At 31.6% G+C, this 20397-nt stretch overlaps 1 protein-coding gene across 1 annotated transcript; it reads left to right on the top strand.

Annotated features, from left to right (window-relative positions):
• The first annotated feature begins 388 nt into the window (after positions 1-388).
• Positions 389-19604, top strand: LOC143054362 (isocitrate dehydrogenase [NADP], mitochondrial-like). Its single transcript, XM_076227362.1, has 10 exons — positions 389-546; positions 2409-2503; positions 4063-4228; positions 5166-5326; positions 7101-7244; positions 10752-10888; positions 11618-11769; positions 16438-16648; positions 17466-17558; positions 19280-19604. Exons 1-10 carry the CDS (start codon positions 441-443, stop codon positions 19359-19361), a joined length of 1347 nt encoding a protein of 448 aa, XP_076083477.1. The 5' UTR covers positions 389-440; the 3' UTR covers positions 19362-19604.
• The last annotated feature ends 793 nt before the right edge of the window (positions 19605-20397 follow it).

Genomic DNA, 20397 nt, shown 5'->3' with positions numbered 1-20397 from the left:
TATGTAAATAATGTTTCATTTTTTTCTATCAATTTTAACTTTCTTGTCGCTAAAATTATTTTCTTTTGCATATTCTTTTAATATTTATTGCAATAATTTATTTTAATTAAAAAAAAATGTTTTCTTGTCGCTAAATAGTTTCTTGTCGCTTGTTGTCGCTAAAATAATTCTTGTTGTCGCTTCTTGTCGCTTGTTGACGCTTGTTGTCGCTAAAATTGTTGTTGTCGCTAATTAGTGAGACCGTTAAATGTATATAAATAGATTCAAAATAGCATCATTGACTTAGAATAAATATTTATTGGTTATTAACGTTTGTATTTTATTTCTTTTAGTCAAAGTAAATCATTAATAAAAACTGATAAAATTTGATTCCCCCTTCAATTTTCTGAAGATATTCCACTTTACTTCCGGTGCCGGTCTTTTCAACAAGTGCGTGAAAAATGGCAAGTCCAGTTACAGCTTTGGGAAGAGTTTTGTGCCGCGCTGGCGGATTAGCTCACAACTTTGTTGCACCAGCTTCAATAGCTAGTGCCCCAAACAGAAACTGTAAGTCTGCGTAAGATAAGGATGCTGTCATTGTGTTTTTCTCCAAATTTACGTTGTCCTTGATTGACCGCAACTATGAACTTCAAAAATTGAAAAACGGACGAAGCTGAGTTTGCACTTACAGTTGCATTTTCTCAGCGTCTTTATCAACATTTTTACACGCGATTGTTCCATTATGAAATATTCATCATGCCATTGGTACAAATAAAGATTGAATATGTAGCAATCTCCATAGTAACTAAGTTGCAGAACTAGTGTAGCTCGCATGATTTATGTATCTGAAGAGGGCGCAAATCGAAAAACACTCTGAATAGTATTCGAATTTTGGTTTGACAGCTGCATAGGTACTTTCTGTAGACTATACATGAAGCAGTTTGACCCTGAAAGGTTACAAATACATTTAATAGTCATTTAAAAAAAAGTATAAATACAAGTTTTAAACTTAATATGCTTAAAGTGTAGGTGTTCAGATCAATAGGAACAACTTTAATAAGAAAATAAATAAGGTACTAGATTTAAGATGGAACACTTTTGTTATAAAGACACCCTGTAAAGTTGTCACATTCAGGGATAATGAAAAAAATTGACCTGCAGTTCTTGGTGTATACTTCGAAATTTATAATTAAAAAAGGCCACAAATTGTCGAACTTTCATGGGGTTATTCTGGGAGAAAATGTCTGCATTTTTTCACTGACTTCTACATCAAAATGATATATTTTTATGTTTTTCATAGAAATAGTCCTTTTATTTATTTCTTTTTTTATAATTTAAATTCCATCGTCATATCTAATCCTAACACTTTGATTGGTCCTTACATTGTACCATTGGTATTACCTGTTTTTTCACCTTTGAACTGTCATCAAATTTTAACACCTGTCATGTCTGTTAAGATAATCTCAATTATATATAGTCCTCAAATTTTAACACCTTTACTGATCACCAATCATGAAAGTTTAATTAATATATTGATAGTTAAAAGCAGAGTAATAAAGGCTTCTTTTAATGATTTGTTTCCCTCAGTCAATTTTTTTTATACAAACCCTTAACTGTTGGGGCATTTCAAATATATATCTGGAAAAGAGTGTAAGCACAATACACTACATTTAAATTGGCAATAGATCACATATTAATAGTTTATATCCTTGAAACACATGAAATAAGAACTTTTTTAAATGTTCTCAAATATTTTTTTGTAGAAATGTTGTAAGATACATGTAAATACAGGTATAAACAAAAAAGGAATATGTTTATTTATATTACACAATTCAATATTTTTGTAGTGCAAAAATTATCTTTGTTTGCAAAAAAGTCTTTTGGGTCTCTGATGAAATACTTAGGATACCACTAGATTTTTTCTTGGGTTTCTTAAAGACTGTTGTATTATTAGTAATAATATTAATTATATGCATGATGTAAGGCCAAAAAAAAATGTATGTCTGTTTCCTGTTTCCCGACCGACCCTGACTCAAAGCCCCCAACCCTAGATCTTTTTATTCAATTCCAGAAAAAAATCGTTTCAGGTCCGGAAAAATTTGTTGCCGGTCCAATCCAGATCCGTATTTTACTATACCCAAACAATCAAAATGGCTGCTCCCAGCACAAATATGATACAATTAAGGTTTAAAAAATGTCGTCACTGGGAGGATTATTCAATTAAAGCTTCTTTAAAGAGATTAAATGATTTTAGGGTACAGGACCCTAACCAAACATGACATTTAACCATCTGCAAATCTGACAGGGATTGCAAAAAAAAAAAAAAATCCTGACCTACCGACCCTGATTTTTTTGCCTTGGCAGCAGGAAACAGACATATATTTTTGTTTGGCCTAATATAATCTTAAGAATGATGGTTTGTTTTACAGATGCTACTGGTAAAAGAATCAAGGTAGATAACCCAGTTGTTGAACTTGACGGAGATGAGATGACCAGGATTATCTGGGAGAAAATCAAGGAAACTGTAAGCATCACATTTCTTTACTAGGCATAGTTACAACAGGCCATGTTTTGCAACTTTACAGGTGTAGAAAAGGGACAAAAGATATCAGAGGGACAGTCAAACTCATAAATCGAAAATAAAACTGAAAATGCCATGGCCAAAAATGAAAAAGACAAACAATAGTACACATGACACAACATAGAAAACTAAAGAATAAGCAACCGGAACCCCCCAAAAAAACTAGGGGTGATAATTCACATAGCCCAATAATTCAAAACCATTTATACATTTTCAAAAGTGGGAACCAACCAAGGCCAGGATTTTTTAATTTGTTGGTTTACGGATCCGCCGACCCGATTTTGCCGATTTCCAGAATAAAAATAAAATTGACTTTTCATGCTTTTTTATTCCCGCCGACCCTAAGAAATGCATTATCCCTGAAAGATAATTAAAATAATTTTTTTTATGAAATGAAATGCATTAATCACTAACAAAATTGATAACACTTGCTGTTGTGAAAAAATAAAACTTCCAGTTTACGTTTTTAAATATAGACAAATCAATTATCATAATAACTGACCTTGAAATGTCGTTTGCACAAATAATTTTGCGAAACGAAACTTGTGTTTAAAACCAATTACACAATAAGTTCGTTTCCCTTATTTGTCATCAGTCCGTAAGATGCATCATCTCATAGAAATAGACTTGTCCAAATGTGGATAGGTTGAAGGCATCAAGTTGAAGTATTGAATATTAACAAATCATTTGGAATTTTCTTGTTTCATAGATAATAAAAAAATTATCGTCCATTTGGATAAAAAACGGGAATGCGAGACAACAGATTGACCCGATAATCTCGTTTTTCCAATGGACGAGTCTATAAGGTTTTTGACACGTGTGTTGAAACTTATTTTCGTACGACGTTTTTACATTTTTTTCTTTATCAGTTTTCGTGCTTGAAGATCGTTATTCACCAAGTTTTCTGGAATTGATTAAGAGCTACGCGAATCTATTTTTCTTGTTTCTGAAATGACGATTTAATTTCATCTTTGTCCGTGCACCCCCCTTTTTTTTACTGTAACTTATTAGACAATGTCATGCGATTTTTATAACAGCTGAGCAATAATATTTCATTGAACTAAAATTTAAGAAATGATGATAAAATGGCATAACAAACATATTGTTAGAAAGGTGAAATATATATTGATTTTGCATATTTTTCTGTCTTCAAAGATGATTTTTTTTCATTTTTTTTCCCGACCGACCGACCCGACTTTTTCATGGGGAAAATCCGTAAACCAACAAATTAAAAAACCGTGGCCCAACTGTCCTAACAGGGTCACTCAGGCTTTAGTGATTCCTCAGTCAAAAAAAATGTGACATGCATACAATAAACATTTTTGATATATTTTCATTACAAATGTACATAAAAAAAGGCTTCATTCTTTATGGATTTATGAAATGCATTAATTTGATGTTTTTAACTTTCACTTATGTATATATATTTTTTTACCAAGAGTCAATAATTAACATGGCATCACAATAACTGGCCTGTAATTTTATTGACATGTATATTTCAGTTGATTCTTCCCTACCTTGATGTTGACCTAAAGTACTATGATTTGGGCTTGCCATACCGTGACCAGACCGACGACCAGGTCACCATTGATTCAGCGCTGGCCATTAAGAAATACAATGTAGGAGTCAAATGTGCCACCATTACTCCTGATGAAGAGCGAGTGGAAGGTTTGTTTTATACAAAGCTGGAATTATGTTCTAAATTGCTAGATAATTAACATTATTAAAAAGATCCAAAATCTGACACTTTTTCCCATATTTTGTTCCAGATTTGTTTTCTTTGCAGAAAATGCATCAATATCTTTATCAATGTTACTCTTATGGTTGATAATGTTTAATTAAAATAAACAAAAGGAAAAATATAATTCTGGTTGCTATTTAACTGAACCCCAACAAACCGTAGGCGGATCCAGAGGGGGGGTGATGTTCCCCCCTTTCGTGGGAAAAATTTGGTTGATTATATAGGGAATCACTGAAGCATGACTGGAGCCCCCCGTATTTTTCTGTCCTATTGAAATCCAATATGTTTAAGTTCAACTTGCAACTGCAAGTATAAAAGTTGAAAGTTTTGGTAAAAATTTCTCAGTATCTGTTATCTGCATTGAAGGGTTCAATCGCAGATTGTTTGCCAGGGATGGCTATATGAACAAATTTAGCAGGTCACATGTACATAGGTGCTTTAGTTTTTCCGTAGGTTTCAGTTTGTTTATAAAAGGAAACCAGTACTGGAAATTAGCAGCAGGTACATCTGATGACCGATGTAAACACGTATTGGAATAAGTTGCAGAACAACAAAATACCGATAAAAAAGGCACTGCAAAGTCCGTTTTGTCATCGGGACGGCATTAGCTTCCGCAACACTGGTCCAAGTCTCATTTTGACCGACAGGACCAACCATTATTCGTAAACTCTGACATTTTGTGCATCAATAACTGTATGGGTCTTTTAATTGCTAATTTTAATACCAGGATTCTTAAAATATTAATATGATGAAATTACTTAGAATTTATTATATTTTCTACATAACAGAATATGTAAGGAAACAGTTCTGATAATAAAATAGAAGAACCATTTTGTTTATACATATATATGATTTCTTTTATAGAATTCAAACTAAAAAAAATGTGGCTCAGTCCTAATGGAACCATCAGAAATATTTTGAATGGCACAGTGTTCCGTGAACCAATCCTCTGTGAGAAAGTTCCCCGTCTTGTACCAGGATGGACAAGACCTATTGTTATTGGCCGTCACGCCTTTGGAGATCAGGTATATTATTCAACTGGTATTGAGTTTTAGCATGAACGTTTGTAACTGGGCAAAAGTAATTGTTTTTACAGAACACGCTAAAGTTTAGTGCCAAAACTGAAGATTTTTCATTGTATTTTTAAAATGAACAAGTAGTGTCTTGTGTTTTTGTGTACTGTAAGTCTGTTGTTTGTCTTTTTCTTGTTTAGCCATTGTTGTATGCAAAAAACAATATTGAGTCAGTTTAACCAAGAAGGTTATAAAACATAGGCCAAAAAAAATGTTCAAGGAAATGATGATGATCATAATTTCAAGACGGATCTGATACAACGTGATTATGAACTTTTCTGATCCTAGATCTTACTGTGAAAATTCAGTTCAACATTGTTGTCAGTGGAATTGAGTTATACCCATACTCCATGACTAAATATAATTAAAACACAAATGTAAATTTGTCGACAGCCCTTCAAAAGTTATAAAGGTCATTTAATTTGTATTTCAAATAATTTCCAGCAGTACACATTAACAAATATTAAACATACAATGTTTTAAATATCAATGTATCAATAGACTATTTAATTGTATTTCTGAATTGTAATTGGTATTCAATGAACAAGTAGTGTCTGAGAAAACAGCAAAGATTACAAAACTTATTATTTTATTCAAGGGTTCAAAATATTAAGGTAAAGTTCATATAAGCTTTCATGTTCTTAGACTTGAGGAAAGTTTGAAAAATTATTCAAAACATTTTAACTTAAATGAAGTATAAAAAATGAAACAATATGTTTGTGAGTATAAATGATACATAACAGCGTTTTCCTGTGCTTCATGATGTCGGACAGATGAATGATTATAGTGAAAAGGTGTGGGAAACTAGCTTGAATATTTAGACTGACTTACTATACTGTTTATTCATAAATAATTGTGAAAAATGCGACATTGTCATAATCATGATAATTTAAACTTTCATTTTGAAATTTTGTAAATGAATTAAACATAAATTTTCTCAATACCCCAAATATTAAAATTACTTTTTAGTCAAAAATTACAAAATCACAATAATTAATTTCTGAATATTTTCGTTACTTTACAGAAATCACAATCTTTTTTGTAGTATAATACTTATTGACTTACCATTCCCTTTACAATACTGATGGTCCAATGCTTACAGGCTAAACTTGATTTGGAACATGACCAGAAAACTAAAAACTTAAAGGAAGAAAAATGTTCCAACAAAAATTTGAAATGCTATGTCCCCTATTCATTATTGTCTTGTCTTGTGTGAATATCCTGCCTTTAAAAGGCACACCTGGTTCAGGGTAGAACAAATCGGTGTACATATATAACACCCCCTCAATGTTTCTCACACTTTCATGACTTTTAAAATTTAAAACAAAAGAAAATTCAGATTTTAAATATTCACGCCTTAGACTGAGCGGTTGCTTGCATCCCTTTCTTTTATGCCCCACCTACGATAATAGAGGGGCATTATGTTCTGGTCTGTGTGTCCGTTCGTGCGTCCGTTCGCTTCAGGTTCGCTTCAGGTTAAAGTTTTTGGTCAAGGTAGTTTTTGAAGAAGTTGAAGTCTAATCAACTTGAAACTTAGTACACATGTTCCCTATGATATGATCTTTCTAATTTTAATTCCAAATTAAAGTTTTGACCCCAATTTCACGGTCCACTGAACATAGAAAATGATAGTGCGAGTGGGGCATCCGTGTAATTGGGACACATTCTTGTTATTCACTGGTAATGTTTATAATCATTAATATTATATTTGAATTGTATTTTACAGTACAGAGCCCTCGACTTTGTTGCCCCAGGTAATGGCAAGTTTGAGCTTGTGTTTACACCTGAAGGAGGCAAAGAACAAAGAATGCATGTGTTTGACTTCACAAATGGTGGAGGACCATTGATGGGAATGTACAATACAGATGAGGTAAACAAATTTACACAATGAGATAAAAATATAAACCAAAAACAATGATAAACATGGTGATTGTGATAGAAAATAATAACTTTTTAGGGTGGAATCACACATGTAAAAAGTATGGTATACATATATATATATATATAGGATGATTGCTATATATAGAAATATACCAACACGTAAGTTTTGTAAAATGTTCAAATTGTGTGATGTATTTTCAGAATTAAATATGATTCTTAAAAGGTTAAACCTACAGTGGGTCATAAGTAACCCCCCCCCCCCTTTTTTAGCTCACCTGGCCTAAAAGGCCATGTGAGCTTTTCTCATCACTTGGCGTCCGTCGTCGTCGTTAACAATTTTTCAAACATCTTCTCCTCTGAAACTACTGAATGGATTTGAATGAAACTTAGCATGATTGTTCCTTAGATTATCCTGCACAAAGTGTGTGCTTCGATTTTTGATCCGTCAAAAAACATGGCCGCCGTTACTTAAAATAGAACATAGGGGTCAAATGCAGTTTTTGGCTTATATCTCAAAAACGAAAGCATTTAGAGCAAATCTGACAGGGGTAAAAATGTTCATTAGGTCAAGATCTATCAGCCCTGAAATTTTCAGATGAATCAAACAAACCATTGTTGGGTTGCTGCCACTTAATTGGTAATTTTAAGGAAATTTTGCAGTTTTTGGTCATTATCTTGAATATTATTATAGATAAAGATAAACTGTAAACAGCAAAAATGATCAGCAAAGTAAGATCTACAAATAAGTTAAATGACCAAAATTGTCAATTGACCCCTTAAGGGGTTATTGTCCTTTAATGACAATTTTTCACAATTTGTTCATCATATTTGCTAACTTTAAAAAATCTTCTCCTCTAAAACTACTAAACCAAATTCAACCAAACTTCAACTGAATGATCAGTAGGGTGTATAAAATAAAGTTTGTGCTTTATTTTTTATTTCGTCAAAAAACATGGCCGTCATGGCTAAAAATAGAACACAGGGTAAAATGCAGTTTTTGGCTTATATCTCAAAAACTCCAGCATTTAGAGCAAATAAGACAAGAAGTTAAAGTATTTATTAGGTCAAGGTCTACCTGTCCTGAAATTTTCAGGCGAATTGGGTAACTGGTTTTTCAGGTATAATGCCCCTGAATTGATGATTTTAAAGAAATTTTGCAGTTTTTGGTTATTATCTTGAATATTATTATAGATACAGATGAACTGTTAATAGCAAAAATGTTAAGCAAAGTAAGATCTACAAATAAGTCAATTTGACCAAAATTGTCAATTGACCCCTTAAGGAGTTATTGCCCTTTAAAGACTTTTTTCACAATTTGTTCATCATGTTGACTTACTTTAAAAAATCTTCTCCTTTGAAACTGCTGTATCAATTTCAGCCAAACTTAGGCTAAATGAGTTTCAGAGTATCTAGTATAAATTTTATATTTCATTTCCTTGTATGTCAGAAACATAGCTCCTATGGCTAAAATAGAACATAGGAGAAAATGATTTTTTTTTTGCTTTTGAAGAAAATAGGACGATTCAAAGAACATTCAAATAAATTGAAAAGCCAAAATAATCATTGATGAGAGATTTAACCAAAAAAATTAAGGTGAGCGATTCAGGCTCTTGAGAGCCTCTTGTTTCTTTTAAGAATTAAATAAGTAATGCTTAGTATGGACTACTGTGTTTTTTACAAAAAAGGATAACATTCAGTATGTTACAGAAGGCCAAATAGAATTTATAAGTGTTTACTATTACATCTTTGAAAAAAATAAGATATGGTGGTAGGATTTTTTTTTACATTGAGTCTATGGGAGAGAAATTTTGACTTCAAAAGTCATGACAGTGCTTATTGAAAAATGACCAAAAAAAATGTTAGGTCTATGCTGTTTCTAATCTTAAAATAGAGAAGGTGAGGAAATAGGAAACACATATTTTTGTTTTGGCCTAATAGTTTTTCCAGAACAACTTAATTTTGATGTGTAAGATTAGAAACTTGGTAACAGCTGGTTAAACTTTTACATGTATTTTAACTACAATTAGTTATTTACTAGGACATGATGAATTTTATACATTTCAAGACGGGAATGAATAGTGATTATAAAAATGTTCTGATCCTAATAACTGACATTGATTAATTTGAAATTTGCATTCAGTAATTATAATTTCAACCAGATAGTTAATAATGTGATGTTTTATTAGACAAAGGTTTTAGTGCTTTTAAAAATGAAAGAGGAATCTACAGAAAAAAAATAAAAATGGATTTAAACATTTGTTAAACTTGTAAGGAATAATATTGTATTAATCTTGGCCTGTTGCAATGAACACCATACTATATTTAATAGATTCCATAACAAGATATAAATAAAACTAACAACAAACAAGGACGACCCAATGATTCTTAATATCTTAGGGTTAGAATACTACTGGCAACAGATATCAATACAAAATGTTAAGCTCTTAACTCGCCATGAATCTTTAAATATTTGTTTGCCTAACTGATGCAGAGATTGATTATGAAGATTCGAAATCCAGTTTTGAAGGGGGATCTATATGGTAAAAGGACATAATTGTTTTTTATGCACTATTTATTATTTCCCATTTATGGGCATTATGTTTTCTGGTCTGTCCGTTCGTTCGGTCGTCTGTCACGCTTCAGGTTAAAGTTTGCGCAAGGTAGTTTTTGATGAAGTTGAAGTCCAGTCACTTTGAAACTAAGTACACATGTTCCCTATGATATGATCTTTCTAATTTTAATGCCAAAGTAGAAACTCTCTCCCATTTTCACGGTCCACTGAACATAGAAAATGATAGTGTGGATGGGGCATCTGTGTACTGGGGACACATTCTTGTTCTTTTTATGCCCCACCTACGATAGTAGAGAGGCATTATGTTTTCTGGTCTGTGGCTCTGTTCGTCTGTGCGTCCGTCCGTTCAGGTTAAATTTTTGGTCAAGGTAGTTTTTGATGAAGCCCAAGTCCAATCAACTTGAAACTTAGTAGACTTGTTGCTTATGATATGATCTTTCTAATTTTAAAGCCAAATTAGACTTTTATCCCCAATTTCACGGTCCACTGAACATAGAAAATGAAAGTGGGAGTTTCAGGTTAAAGTTTTTGGTCAAGGTAGTTTTTGGTGAAGCTGAAGTCAAATCAACTTAAAACTTCGTACACATGTTCCCTATGATATAATCTTTTTTAAATTTTGAAGCCAAATTAGACTTTTGACCCCAATTTCACGGTCCACTAAACATAGAAAATGAAAGTGGGAGTTTCAGGTTAAAGTTTTTGGTCAAGGTAGTTTTTGATAAAGTTGAAGTCCAATCAACTTGAAACTTAGTACATGTGTTCCCTATAGTATAATCTTTCTAATTTTAATACCAAATTAGATTATTACCAAATTTCACGGTCCATGGAACATGGAAAAGGATAGTGCGAGTGGGGCATCCGTGTACTTTGGACACATTCTTGTTTCTAATTAAATAAAATAGATATTATTTTTTCTCTTTACAGAGTATCCAAGGATTTGCCCACGCTTGTTTCCAGTATGCTATCATGAAGAAATGGCCTCTTTACATGAGCACAAAGAATACCATCCTTAAGAGATATGATGGCAGATTTAAAGATATATTCCAGGAAATCTTTGAAAAGTAAGCAAGTTTAAGTCTTTGTAAGGCATGTAGACACAGACCAAGGTTCAGGAAGTGCTAATATATGCCGTTCAAAGAGGTATTTTATTCTCTCTCTCCTCCCTGCAAATACCCAGAAAACCAGTTCAGTGGACAGAATAGGCTTCTGTCTGTCCATCTGCTCTCAAATGTTCAATTCTTGTCTGATTTTAATATGAAATTCTAATATGTTATTTGACAAGCTCTACAATTAGTGGCCAACAACTATTTTTAAAAGAATTAAGACCACTTTTGATATTTTCAATTTACCCTGCATAAAAATAAATTGATTAATATATCCTATGATTGTTAAGACTTATAATCTTCATTAGAAATCACCATCATTCAAATTTTTTTGACAATGTAGCCATGTGCAAAAAAAATTCAGTTTGACCAAGAATATTAAAAGAAATAGCAAAAAAATAGACAAAAATTTCTGGAAATGATGATCATCATAATTTCAAGACGGATCTTATACAACATGATTATGAACTTATCTGATCCTAAATGTTACTGCTAAAATTTTGTTCAAGATTTATGTTGGTCAGTGAAAGAAGTGGACTGCCAATGGTGGGCAGGTTGATTTATGTTGGTCGAATTCAGTTTATATCAATTGATAACAAATAACTTCTGACACCCCTATAAATCTCCACTCCTTTACAATCAGATTTGGAACATTGCTTTGCAATCCTTTATACACCTATCTTTCAGAGACTACAAGGGTGACTTTGACAAAAATAAGATCTGGTATGAGCACAGACTTATTGATGATATGGTAGCCCAAGCCCTGAAATCTGATGGAGGATTTGTATGGGCCTGTAAGAACTACGATGGGGATGTACAATCTGATATTGTTGCTCAAGGTAAGAGTTTTGTCCCATGATGGGTAAAACAAAATTTTGGATAATCTTTCAAAATGTAATTAGTGAGAGTCATGAAAATTGCAGAAAGTCTTTTGATTAACCTTGAATATTAAAGTGACATTGGAAATCAAATCAAAAGCTATCTGCAAGTTCCTAGTTTTGCATTTTGTGTGCTGTGTAAGTTGATTTGCTTGCTTTTAGTATACAAGTCAGGAACAAGTTGTCTATGATAAGTACTAAGAGTTGTTTTGCTGGCTTTTATTAAATAATAATAGAAATATATAAAACATTTCCTTTTATTATTATAAAAATAATTAAATGTATTTATAAGGTGTAGGCATGTGCGAAATAAAATTGTTTCATAAATGAAAAAAGAAAAAAAAAATTCCAGGAAATGATGATGATCATAATTTCAAGACGGATCTGATACAACGTGATTATGAACTTTTCTGATCCTAGATAAAAAGTAAAAACACAAAAATACTGAACTCCGAGGAAAATTCAAAAAGGAAAATCCAAAATCAAAAGGCAAAATCAAAAGTCCAAACACATCAAACGAATGGATAACAACTGTCATATTCCTGACTTGGTACAGGCATTCTCTAATGTAGAAAATAGTGGATTGAACCTGGTTTTATAGCTAGCTAAACCTCTCACTTGTATGACAGATCTTACTGCTATAATTCTGTTCATGATTGTTTTCAGTTGAATCATTTTAAATCAATTGATAATTAATTAATAATAAATATTTAACAAATACATAGTTTAAGGATGTGTTCTTCTGACATTTCAGTCTCGTTGAAATCTCATCTCAAATTATTTCCAAAACATTTGATACAAGTGGAAAATATCAAGGAATTTTAAAAATGATATAATTAAACTTAATTGACTTCTTAGAGTAAGAGACATTGAAAATTAAACCAAACACTTTCTGCAGGTTCCTGGATTCACATTTTGGGTGCTGTTTAAGTGGGTTTGCTGACTTTTAGTATATTAGGAAGGATCAAAGCTGTCTATTTTAGTAGAGTTGATTTGCTGGGCTGTTTTGTAAATAAAAAATCTGAAAAGGTTCAAGATAGGAATATATATATATATGACAGATGATTTTATTAGTATAAATAAAATAAATGTATTTTTAAGGTGAAGGTATGTGCTGGAAAAAATATTAGAAAAAGGTTCAAAGAAATAGCTAAAATAGACAAATTCCTGGAAATGATGACCATCATAATTACAATACATCTGATATAACATGATTATGAACTTACCTGATCCTAGATCTTATGGCTAAAAATAAATATTTAACAAATTCATATGGTAGTTAAATTGTAAAAAAAATTAAATGTAAAAAAAAAACCAGTACATGCTATAAAATTATAGAATTTTAAAAAATCCTCTCAAATCTAAAATGAAACTTCAAAAAAGCTTTAGTGTAACAACCTGATTTTTTTTTATCCTTAATTCAGGTTGCAACCTGCATTTTCATTTTCAGAGGTTGACGGGTATGGGTTCAATGTCTTTAAAATGACTTCCTGGAGTAAGAGACATTGAAAATTAGACTATAGACTATCTGGAGGTTCTTGTATTTGCATTGCAGGCCATTCATTAGGAGGCGGTACCCGGTACTTTTACCCTCCTATGCTACAGATAAGTACCGCCTGAATTCAGGAGTTTTTATACAAGATGTACATTGAATACATTGAAAAGTACCACCTACAAATAGGAATGTACCGGTCAACATGAAAGATAATGAAATCCCTGGCATTGTGGGTGCTGTATAACTTTGTTTGCTTGCTTGTTGTATAAACTTCCATTTGTTGTTGTCTATAATAAGAGGAGTAGAGCTGTTTTTTTTGTAATATAAAAAAAAACCTGAAACTGTTCAAGTTAGGAGTGTATTAAAGAGTTGATTTTATTGGTATAAATAAATATACAAATAAATATATTTTTAAGGTGTAGGCATGTGTAAACAAATATGTTTCAATTTGATCAAGAAGGTTAAAAGAAATAGCATGAAAAGAATAATCCTAGAAATGATGATGATCATAATTTCAAGACGGATCTGACAAAACGTGATTATGAACTTATCTGATCCTAGGAGTTACTTCTTATTCACTGCATAGATTTTTTCTGTTCAATTTAGTTGATAATCAATAATAGATCTTTAGTGCAAACTTATATCTTGAATTTTATTAAATTTTTAGTGAATATTTGTGGGTAACTAGTATATGAAATAGAATTATACAATATTAAAAAAATCCTCTAAATACTGAAATTCAACTGAAAAAAAAAGATGTACATATTATGATCTTACTTTTTATGCCCTATTTATGGGCATTACGTTTTCTGGTCTGTGCGTCTGTTCAATCCAGCTTCAGGTTAAAGTTGATTGAGCTAGTTTTTGATGAAGTTGAAGTCCAATCAACTTGAAACTTAGTACACATGTTGCCAAGATATGATCTTTTTAATTTTAATGCCAAATTAGAGATTTTCCCCCATTTTCACAGTCCACTGAACATGGAAAATGATAATGTGGATGGGGCAACCGTGTACTGGGGACACATTCTTGTTGAGAGGTTGATTGGTGTTTTTTATGCCCCACCAACGATAGTAGAGGGGCATTATGTTTTCTGGTCTGTGGCTCCGTCCGTTCAGGTTAAAGTTTTTGGTCAAGGTAGTTTTTGATGAAGTTAAAGTTACATCAACTTGAAACTTAGTACACATGTTCTCTATGATATGATCTTTCTAATTTTAATTCCAAATTAAAGTTTTGACCCCAATTTCACGGCCCACTGAACATAGAAAATGATAGTGCGAGTGGGGCATTCGTGTATTATGGACACATTCTTGTTAATAATAAATCTGAAAATGTTCAAAATAGAAGTGTATTAAAGACTTATCACCCCAGTTTTTCGTTGGGTTTATGATGCTCAGTCTTTAGTTGTATTTATTGTGTTTTGTGTACAGTTGGGTTTTTTTCCCCCGACTTGTGAGTTTAAATTGTTTTTGGTATCTTTTTTGACTCTGTTTTAATTCAATAGTATGGATAATATGTATATTTAAGGTGTAGGCATGTGCAAAAACAATAAAAGTTCAAGGAAATGATGATGATTATAATTTCAAGACGGATCTGATACAACATGATTATGAACTTATCTGATCCTAGGACCTACTTAAAAAAATCCTGTTCATGATTGCTGTCAGTTGCATAAAGTTATTTTCACTTAACCACATTAGTTGTCAAGTGTTAAGGCCACAATTCAAAATATTTTGGTTTGCCCAAACCCTACCCAAAGGTTGAGACAGTGGGTAGGTAGGTAGGCATTTTTTAAATTTTTTTTTCAAAAAGAGAAATTGAAGTATCGGGTGTTTATTAGTCTTCAAGCCTATCTGATTAGAAAAAACATCTTTAAATCAGGACAATAAAAGAATTTGAGTAGGCAGCTTTTTTCTGGGTAGGTAGCGTTTGGGCAAACAAACCTATTATTTTTTATGGCCTAAAGATGGTAACTTGTGTCTACCATCGTTAGGTTAGGAAATTTATGGTCTTCTCATTCATTATAATAAATGAACTTCAGTTAACTTGGGAAAATGTGTTTTGTTTGCATTATTGTTTACCAAATTAACATTGAACTTGAGTTTAAATGAATGTATTTTTAAGGCGAAGGCATGTGCAAATTAAATTCAGACACCAAGAATTTCAAAAGAAATACCAAAAAAAAGAAAAAAACGAGGAAATGATGATCATCATAATTTCAAGACGGATCTGAAGTAACATGATTATGAACTTATCTGATCCTAGGACCTACTGCTTAAATTCTGTTCAAAAAGATTGTTGTCAATTGAATAAAATTATTTTCCAGTCATAGACATTTTGGTTTGCATTTACAGGACTGAGTTGATGATTCTTAGAAATTTTTCTAAGGAATGTATTACGAAATTAACAAAAATCCACAGGACCTAATACATTTTTACAGGACACGACTTTTGCTTATCCACATTTGTCATCAAAGGATATAGATAGTTACTTTTGTCTACCACCTTTTGGGTAGGAAATTCCATGAGTCTATGTTCATCATTATAAATGAACTTCAATTAACTTGGGAAAAATATTGTTTGCAATATTATTAACCAATTTAAGTTAAACTTGAGTTTTAATGAGGCTTGTGCAAAATAAATTCAGTTTGACCAAGAATGTTAAAAAAAATATTTTTAAATCTGGAAATGATGATCATCATAATTTCAAGACGGATCTGATACAACGTGATTATGAACTTATCTGATCCTAGATGTTACTGCTAAAATTCTGTTAAAGATTTTTGTCAGTGAAAGAAATGGACTGTTAGTGGTGTGCAGGTTGAAATGGCAAAATTAATCTGAGCTGCAGTGTATTTTAGATTATGAAAAAGAAGAATAGGTATGATTGCCAATGAGACAACTATCCACAAAGACCAAAATGACTCAGAAATTAGCAACTATACATCACCATATTGCCTTCAACAATGAGCAAAGCCAGTACCGCACAGTAAGATATAATAGGCCCCTAAATGACAATGTAAAACAATTCAAACGAGAAAATTAACAGCATAATTTAAGTAATCAAAAGCTATTACAGCTTCACCATGTATAAAAATAATGTATTGTAACATTAGATTTTTAAATTTCTTGCAGGTTATGGCTCTCTTGGTTTGATGACAAGTGTATTGGTGTGTCCCGACGGAAAGACCATCGAGTCTGAGGCTGCTCACGGTACAGTAACCCGTCACTACAGAGAACACCAGAAAGGCAACCCTACCAGTACCAACCCTGTAGCTAGTATCTATGCTTGGACAAGAGGACTGGAACATAGAGGAAAATTAGACGGAAATGCTGAACTACAAAGGTACAACTTGGTGTCTCAAAACTAATAGTCAAAATTTTGATATGGAAGATACAGTTAAAAATCCCTCTATTCACGTCAGTGAATCCCAAACTCTGTCTGACCGACAAAATGTCAGACAAAAAATGATTCGGACAGACAGAACTTTAAAGATTTTTTAGTTTAATATATAGTAGAAAAGTTTGTATTTCTTTTTGTTCAGACAAACCCTAAATCAGTTTGGCACAGACTGTAGGTAAAAAAAAAACTAAATTGTTGGAATAACAAACCTGTGCCATTTTACGCTATTATAAAAACATTGCAATAATTTCCAAATTTACAGTATTTTGGTAAGGATGATTTATTGCAGTGCATAAAAAGACAGACTAAAATCAACTTTAAACCAAATTTTTTGAATTTTCGTTAAATTTACGTCTGACAAAAATGTTCACTTGATCCAGGAAATGATGATCAACATTCATTTCAAGACGGATATGACAAAACATGATTATCAACTTATCTGATCTTGGATCTTTAATACCTGATTAACATTTGTACTATGTATTAATTTACATACAAAACATGTACATAGGTAGTCTTGGAAAATTTTGGGGTACGGTTAAGATTACTTCATTTGTGTCGTCCCCATGTATCTTGTAAAATTTTAGTATACATATTAAAGTGCTCACATGGGTTTATTTTGGGATTACTTTGTTTACACATGGAATTTAACACAAAATGTTCATCCTTCATGCATGGATACAATTGTGCATTTCGTAGTAAAATTCATGTTTTGCTGTTGGTTGAATGTATTGTATTTTATAATGTTTTCTGTTTACAGATTTGCCACCACATTAGAAAAGGCATGTGTAGCCACAGTTGATTCTGGTAAAATGACAAAAGATTTGGCAGGATGTATATATGGCTTAAAGAAGTAAGTTATTGCAATACTTTTTTCCATTGTTTTTAGAACCCACAAATAGAAATGTTAATCTGGCTTAGTTGGAACATCTAATGCAATAAGAGATACATATACAGCATATCTGCTTTTCAGAATTTTGCACAGATGTAACGTTCCTATATAAAAAGAATGGCTGCATAAATATGGATAGAACATCTTTTTTTTTTCTCTCTAGCAAAATATATGATTCACATTTGAATGTTGTTATGACATTTTGCAACAATACCGGTCTTCACGCTGAGTGGCAGCCCAGGCTTTTAAAATTGCTCTCGGGCCTGTAAAAATCATATCTACAGACCAGCAGAATCTAATCAAAAATTTTCTAAAATTGAGCTCTGGGCCTGTAAATTTAACACTTCATTGTGAAGACTGCAATTTGGTCATTAGTATAGTTCCTCCTTCAGCAAAACTATTACATATAAAGAATGGATGGCATATATGGTTTTACAATTTGTACTTATTATGTTTTATTAGATTAAATTGCAAGAAAGAGCTGTGATAAGTTTCAAGTGCAAAACTTCAGGGATGTCTTACAAAATTGGCATTCTTAGTGCCTTTATATTTATTCTATATCAATAAATTATCTCCCCTTGCAAAATTTTTATTTTCACTGAATTTTATTTTAATCATTTTAGACTGGAAATTTATGGCCAATTTGAAGTGAAAATTCAGATAATTGTATACACATTCTCAACTACATATATATCTTGTGCTAATTTACAAAATTGCAGTGCCAATGAGGCTTATTAAAAAAGAAATTTGAATAACAACTGTTCGTTTTGATATGACGAAATACAGTCTTCAACATTCTAAGTTGAATGAACAACATTTTATCATATATTTAGTATAAAATACAGCAATTTTGTATATAATAAAGTTTTTTTTTCAAGTCTCCTAACCTGTATCGCATACCCTGTATTGCATACCTGGCTTGACATCATTAATCGAATAATGTCAACGTTTGATCTATGACGTCCAATTGCTGTTCCTACTAAATCTTTTCAACTAGTTTGATATAAATCAGTGATGTTATTTTCTTCTCTTTTTTTTAATTAAAACATGTAGTTAAAATGATAGGACAGTATCATTTACCTAGTGAATTATTGAAATACATGGTCTTTAAAAAAGTATATTGAGAATGTACTGTGGATTCATTTATTTTCGTGGATACCAATTTTCGTGGATTAAGGAAAACCTACATGTTCGTGGATATTTAATTTCGTGGTTTTGAGAAAGTCTGCATACAAGCCTATAGCAAATTTGTTATTCGTTGAGAATTTAATTTCGTGGTTCACCTGTACCCACGAAATCCACGAAAATTAGTATCCAACGAATAATAATGAATCCACAGTAATAAGGTTATAGGGGACATTTCAATGTGGATATTCAGCTATTTACAATAAATCTGTAAAAAAATAATCAGCTGAAAAAAATACAAGAAAATCATAATTTCCATTTCTTGCTTTTATTTTCGGACGATTTAATAAACACCGGACATTCCAATATATCTGATTCTGTTGATATATATGATAAACAGAATAATACATGGCAAAATCCGTATCGCATGCTGTATCACCACAAGAAACCAATATCAGTCCCGAGGGCTGATATTGGATTCTTGTGGTGATACAGCATGCGATACAGATTTTGCCATGTATTATTTTATTTATAATAACCTGTTCTCTCTTTTTCAGTGTAAAACCAGAGCATTACTTATACACAATGGACTTCTTGGAAGCTATTTCAGAGGAACTGAATCGTCAACTGAAACAATGAGACTAATATTTAGGAACTATTAATCAAGTTTAGGTCTGAATAAGGGGCAGCAACTCTTTGTAACTTAACCAGAGTATTATTAATGTGATTTGTTTTGGATTTTTATAAAAGTGTTACGAAAGGAAATTTTAAAATGTAAAAGAGGGGGGGGAGTTGAAATCATGAAAGATGACTTTTGTATTTTTTAAATGTGTAAATATGACTCAAAGAGGATAATGAAGTAAGATCTGCAAGGGTTTTTTTTACATTTTTTTTTGAAAAAAATCCATAATAAAATTTTGACCAAATTTTGTAAATTAAGACCTGGTATTTATTGATTTATTATGAGATTTTGTTGAAGTAGATCTTAATGCTGGCCATTTATATACCTCATAAATTAATTAGTGAATGTCTTGCATTTACAAATTAGTCAATTTGAACCATAAAAGATGGGTATATTATGGACATATATATTACCTTTGTCTTATTTTTTGGTAAATATTAAAACCAGTGCCAGAATTACCAAATATTTTCCCCTTTTCTATGTTTTTTTTTACCAAAATGTAGCTGTTTTGTAATGAACCTATTAAAAAATTACTAAAAAAAATGAATTAAAAAAAAGTAAATGCATATCAATTAATCTTATAAAAACCCTAGTCTTAGATTATATTATAGAGTGCCAACAAAATTGCAATGCAATACATTTTTGAAATTCAATTTGTGGTGTAATTATTCTTTTTACTATATTCAATTTATATTGATAAAATCCTTTTTGTTGCCATAAATGCCAATCAAAAGTGCTACCTTTTTACATGTAATGTCATGTTAGACTATACAATGTGTTGATGATTTTTGTTGCCATGGTAACCTGGTGAAAGTGCCATTGTTATATATTATAATGAGCATCATACAAGATTGTCTTGAAAATTTATTTTATAATGGCTGAATGTTAAAATTTAATTGTAATGGTAAAATTGTATACAGTCTAATTGTTGTCTTTTGGCTGAAAGCAGATTGTAAATGTTTTAAAATGTCCTTGACATTATGAATATTTATA

This window comes from Mytilus galloprovincialis, chromosome 12 (assembly GCF_965363235.1).
Source record: "Mytilus galloprovincialis chromosome 12, xbMytGall1.hap1.1, whole genome shotgun sequence".
Lineage (NCBI taxonomy): Eukaryota > Metazoa > Mollusca > Bivalvia > Mytilida > Mytilidae > Mytilus > Mytilus galloprovincialis.
This window is presented reverse-complemented; position numbering and strand designations above follow the sequence as displayed.

What these genes read in the sequence shown, in the direction of transcription:
- LOC143054362 (XM_076227362.1), top strand. Translation starts at nt 441, where the DNA reads ATGGCAAGTCCAGTTACAGCTTTGGGAAGAGTTTTGTGCCGCGCTGGC. An exon ending in GGGAGAAAATCAAGGAAACT is followed by an intron (nt 2,504 to 4,062) that starts GTAAGCATCACA and finishes TGTATATTTCAG; the next exon opens with TTGATTCTTCCCTACCTTGA. An exon ending in GGAAATGCTGAACTACAAAG is followed by an intron (nt 16,649 to 17,465) that starts GTACAACTTGGT and finishes TTCTGTTTACAG; the next exon opens with ATTTGCCACCACATTAGAAA.